The 5,494-nt window shown below is 37.9% G+C and overlaps 1 protein-coding gene across 1 annotated transcript; it reads left to right on the top strand.

Moving 5' to 3' along the window:
- The first annotated feature begins 1,716 nt into the window (after positions 1-1,716).
- LOC147232807 (cysteine and glycine-rich protein 1-like) lies at positions 1,717-5,494 on the top strand. Its single transcript, XM_086149872.1, has 6 exons — positions 1,717-1,807; positions 2,561-2,670; positions 3,046-3,214; positions 3,743-3,872; positions 3,959-4,052; positions 4,971-5,494. The coding sequence occupies exons 2-6, from the start codon at positions 2,562-2,564 to the stop codon at positions 5,045-5,047; spliced, it is 579 nt and encodes a 192-aa protein (XP_086005998.1). The 5' UTR covers positions 1,717-1,807; position 2,561; the 3' UTR covers positions 5,048-5,494.

The following is a 5,494-nucleotide window of genomic DNA, read 5'->3' as shown; positions in this document are numbered from 1 at the left end:
TGTAATAGTAATTCATTACATATTTTGACAGGTCAAATGCAAAAAAACTGTTAAAAAAAAACAAAAAGAAAACAAGTAAATCCAAGAACTTCAGCATTATTTATTTAAATTGTAAGACATTTCCTACATTTGCTTGTTTGTTGATGATTTTTTTTGTATATTGATTACATTTTTTAATTTTTTTAATTTATTTTTTCTAATAATCCAAAGCAAATTATAGGTAAGTTCAATATTTTAGAGGAGTTCTCACATTGTTGTATTTTGGGGCTTTTTTTTTTTTTTTGTGAATTAAGTAGATTGAAAAGATTTCTGATTAAATCTTATACACACAGCATGGAATCAATTTTGAACAAAATGGAGCAAATCAGTAAATACGCTGTATGTAATATGAGACTTATGTCATGAATACTGATGTATTGCTTTCCACATAAAACTCTAGCGTCACAAAAACAACAATCCAGAAGTTGGGCTCAATCGGGTTAATTAAGTGCCTCTTGACGTCACTGGTGCTTCTGCTTCTGCCTCTATTTATCATGTCAGAGAGAGGAAAAAGAACCTGCAGGGACTGCCCACATCCAAAACTCGAATGGGAACACATGTTCCTCACGGCAAACGCATGGTAGGACTGTCAAGAGAAAATGTCAGATGTGGCTAAGAGGAACAGACTCATCTACAGTTAAACGGTTTGAAGGAGAACCTCCGCTTAATTATTTGTTAATTTATTCTTTTCAGGCCATTTTTGAAATCCCGGTCTGTCTGGTGAATGTAAGTCCAGTATTTGCTCTCTCTGAGTAAACTATTGGGCTTCCGCAAACTCTCAAGGGAAACATCTGGCTCTTGCCAAACGTTCCATTACTCAGCTGTGCCTGTGGCTTACAATCCCACTGTGTCATCACAGCAAAACATCCAGACTGAGAAAATCTAGTTATTCTGGGGTGGAAGTATAAAAGTCATCAAAATTCTGTTGAACTGCAAAAATTAAATAAATTAATCACATCTTTTAACTATTCTTGATCAGTACTTCATGGTCGCTGCTAAATAACAGCATTTGGAATTTTCATTTATGGTCATATAAATGGATTTAAGTAATTTTTCTAGTAGAATTTGAGGTAATTCGTTATTTTTGGACACTTAGCCGGCCAAATTAAAGGGGCAGAATAGGCCTATTGGGTGCTGCATGGTGCAGGAGGCTGAGCACTTGCTGAGGAACCAAACATTCCTGGTTCTATTCCCGGCTCCTCCTAGTGTGTCAAAGTGTTGTTGAGCAAGACGCTGATCCCCTTGGTGCAGGTGGACGGCATGTCTACTGCTCATGGCTCATCAGTTTAACCATAAAGGGTTAATTGCAGTGATTGAATTTCCCCATGGGGATTAATAAAGGATAAATTATTATGAATTATCAAAAACAAAAGTTTTGACATCACCATGATCTGTGTCTGCAAAATAACATATTGCATTATTGGGGGGTAATACAGAATACAATTCCACAGAAACAAGATAATTGATCTCTGTGTTGATTTATTGCCCAGCTCTAATTTGTATACAATAAATTATAGTTAACCCAGTGCTCATAATATGGTACATATTTTGCGGGAAGTTGTGTCAGTCCCTCCCTGCTCATCAGTGATGGTCCCATCTTTCTCCCCCTCCTCCTCCCTGCTTCTCCCTGTGACCTGACTCCTCCCTCGGCTCAGCCCGTTATCCTTCAGACTCCCTCCGGCCCTCTTCATCATTCTCATTGTACCCACACTTCTCTCTGTAACACTGAACTGCCGGGGGAGAAGAACAGCCTTTCAACCCAGCGCAGGTAGGGTCTAAGCTGATGGTCGTTTGCAACACTTTCAACACTTTCAGTCATCGTGACTGACGGATGAACTTTGTGAAATAATTACAGATGGATAAGGGATTGGATTTCGTATGCTATGATATGTCAGCGGTTTTATTAAAACATTCGACAATGACAGTTTAAATTCTTGCATTTCAGTGACTCCAGTAATCAACTCGGGTTAGAAAGGAAATGCCTGAGATTTTCTGGAACTGAGAATATTGTAGAAAATAGCTTTGACGGAAAAAAAAATTTAAAGTCCAAGATCGGGCAGCTACCTAAGTCAAAATAACGCATCAGGACTGTGAGTTGTATGAGCTGTTAACATGAGAGACAACAAAATAAATTGCAGGGAATTTCCTGTTTATCCAGAGCAATCTACGAGATAACAAACTCTCTGCGCAGATCTTAACCTTGTCTGATGCGATTTTATTTCATGAAGCTCTTGTCTATCAAATGGTTTAGTATTCCATAATCCCAAACTGGGTGAAGTAAATTAAAACCCAAACCAGGTGAAATCTGAGCATTAACAGCAGGTGATTTAAATTCTAGGCTTCAATAAATGAATTCTTGTATGTATAGCCAGCAAAGGGTGCAACAAAAAGTTGCAATTTCCTTTTATAGGAATAGTATTTGAAGTCAACACTCGCAGATGTCCCGTGTCTTCTCTACAAAGCCGATGTCAGTGCAATGAATGAAAAATGTTCACGAGTGGCTCTCCCCACGTGCTCGCAGGATGCCTCTTGGTGGGGGAAACAAGTGCGGCTGCTGCCAGAAAACTGTCTACTTCGCAGAGGAAGTGCAGTGTGAAGGCAAGAGTTGGCACAAATCCTGTTTTCTGTGCAGTAAGTATTTAAATTTCTCAAGTTTAATCTGCCACATGCTTTGACCGACTCTTATTGAACAAACAAGTGAGCGAACTGTGATGGAATGTGGAGTATTTTGGCACCAAGAGTGAAAGCCAGAGCATCCACAGGTTTTCACTCGGCATCTTACCTTAAATGGATCTGCTGGAAACATGTGACTTTGGCTTGTTTTCCTTAAATGGAAGGCTTTTCCCCCCTCTCCCTCTCAAGCACAGACCAGTATTTATTTGAGCCAGCAAATACACAGCGGAATGCAATTTAAAGTTTATGTTTGTTCCATTTGCCGTTTGTACTTTTCTTGACTAAAACAGGAGGGGGTTTTCTGTTTCTGTTTCTGTCCCCCCTTTTTTTAAGTGGTTTGTAAGAAGAACTTAGACAGCACCACGGTGGCCGTCCATGTGGATGAAATTTATTGCAAATCATGCTACGGCAAGAAATATGGCCCAAAAGGGTACGGCTTCGGAGGTGGGGCTGGGACTCTGAGCATGGACACGGGAGAAGGTCTTGGAATTAAGCCACAAGAGTGAGAACACAAACATTTACATTACAAAATGATTCTGTATATTTCAAATTGAAATATGAAATCTGATGAAAATTTTGTTTAAACCTTGTAAAAGTCAATTCAACATGTAACATTAGGGCAATGCAATTTATCGATATATTGAATATCATGTAATATTTAGATCTTTGGTATTTTCTGATGCTTCAGTGAAATGCTGTTTTTAAAATCATGTGGAAGCCCTCACTAATTTACCAAAAAGCCATTAACCCATTTTTCTCGAAAATCATCCAAATTATTGAAAATGAAATGAAAATGAAAATAAAAAATTAAATGCAACAAATTTCCCCAGATTCACAAACTGCTTAAAGGAGGCACAGAATTTGAAAATATGCAATGCATACTATGCATTTTACTTGAAATTCCGCTTTTTTCAGCATGTGAAATTTCTTAAATAAATAAAAAGAGCTTTGAGCATTGATTTGTGTCTGTTTTAGTATTGCTGTGCTTCTTGTTGCTTTGTATTGTTTAAAACTTAGACTCTCTTGACAGACCTACTCCTCACCGCCCAACAACTAACCCAAATCCCTCCAAGTTCGCCCAAAAAGCCAGTGGTTCAGATGTGTGTCCACGATGCAGCAGAACAGTGTATGCGGCAGAAAAAGTAATTGGTGGAGGCAACGTAAGGAGGATCTATACGGTCAATAAACTCCTGGTCGATTTTGCGATTCAAGCACTTGAACCTTCAACTCTCTTCGCTCTCCATAGTCCTGGCACAAAGGCTGCTTCCGCTGCGCCAGCTGTGGCAAAGGACTAGAGTCCACAACCGTTGCTGATAGAGATGGGGAGATCTACTGCAAAGGTGAGAGAACTTTCCCTTTCTGTTCACCTCACACATCAACAGGCACTAATCATTCTGCAAATTTTAGGGCGGCTCAAGATGTTTATATATGATGTTTAATATCTGTATTTCAGAAAGCAATGTGGTTTATAATCTATAATGATAATCAAATTCTATGATAAATTCATGCTTTAATAATATTTCTGAAAATTCATTATGTTCACATAATAACATCCCGAAAGAAAAAAAAAAGACTTCAATATTTCCCCTTTTTTCGAAACAAACTAATCACTGGGGACTGGTGACACAAATTGTCTGATTGCAGTATAAGATTTGAAAATGTGACAATTTGCATGGTTTCATAAAAGGAGCCTGCTACCATTAAACCATGAGGAAAATGGTAGGGAACCATTCACTGATTTTATACACTTTAATTTTGCTTATTACACAGTACTAAAAAATAGTGTCAATGTTAAATTGAGAATAATTGTATTTATATTTTTGAAGGAAAGGAAAAAAGGAACACCAATTGTGTTGTTTAGGTTGGATTTAGTCTTATGGCGTCACTTTCAACTCAGGGAAAGGGTGCAATTTTCATCTGATACAGTTTAACTTTAAATTCACAATTCCAAATAATAAGTTAATAATAAGTGCAAATATGTTGGCTAAGACAGTAGTGGAGAAAAAATCATGCTGAAGAGGTTCACAGTCATGTAAAGACAAGAAAATCTACATTACTAAAGTGTAAAACTAAGCATTATATAAATATATACATAGTATTGGTAAAAACTGTTAGTTTTATCTGTTAAATAGTATTAGATTGTCCTTCTCTTTCCCCAATTCCTGCAAATATTATGATTTAGTATAAAAATAAATATCTGAAAATGAATCGCTACCGCTCGCTTCAAATTCTATTTCAAACTCCTCACTGGTTCACAGGTTGCTATGCAAAGAACTTCGGCCCCAAGGGATTTGGGTTTGGTCAGGGAGCAGGAGCTCTGGCACATTCCCAGTAAAGCCTGGAGCCTCAACCCACCCGAGACTCACGTTGATGGCTATGCTAGCATTGCTTCCAGCCTCCATTCGTCAATATCCAGCTCATCTCACTCTATCCTTTCACTCCGGCTGCAGTGAAAGAAAAAAACTACCACCTGGCTCACTGCTTTTTAGACGTATTCACTGGTTTCATTAGTTGCTGGAGAGAATTTCATGCTTCTGGGTTAAAGTGAATCTCCAGGTGCATTTTAAGCTTAAGTATTAAAACACTGAATTTTGGATCTTTGTTTAGATTCGACCGTTGTGTCTGTTTGTAAAATTACTACTTGGGAAAGTCGGCTGATGCCTTTTCTGAGAAAGCAAAATAAGCACTACGTTTGTGATGTGGTCCGAGTATGATTGACATATAAAGCCATCAGGGTTTCACTATCAAGTGTTAAGATAACAAAAAAATAAAGATAAAAAAA

The sequence above is a fragment of the Fistularia commersonii genome, chromosome 7, assembly GCF_037954325.1.
Source record: "Fistularia commersonii isolate RoL2024-O1a breed Wild chromosome 7, RoL_Fcom_v1.0, whole genome shotgun sequence".
Lineage (NCBI taxonomy): Eukaryota > Metazoa > Chordata > Actinopteri > Syngnathiformes > Fistulariidae > Fistularia > Fistularia commersonii.
This window is presented reverse-complemented; position numbering and strand designations above follow the sequence as displayed.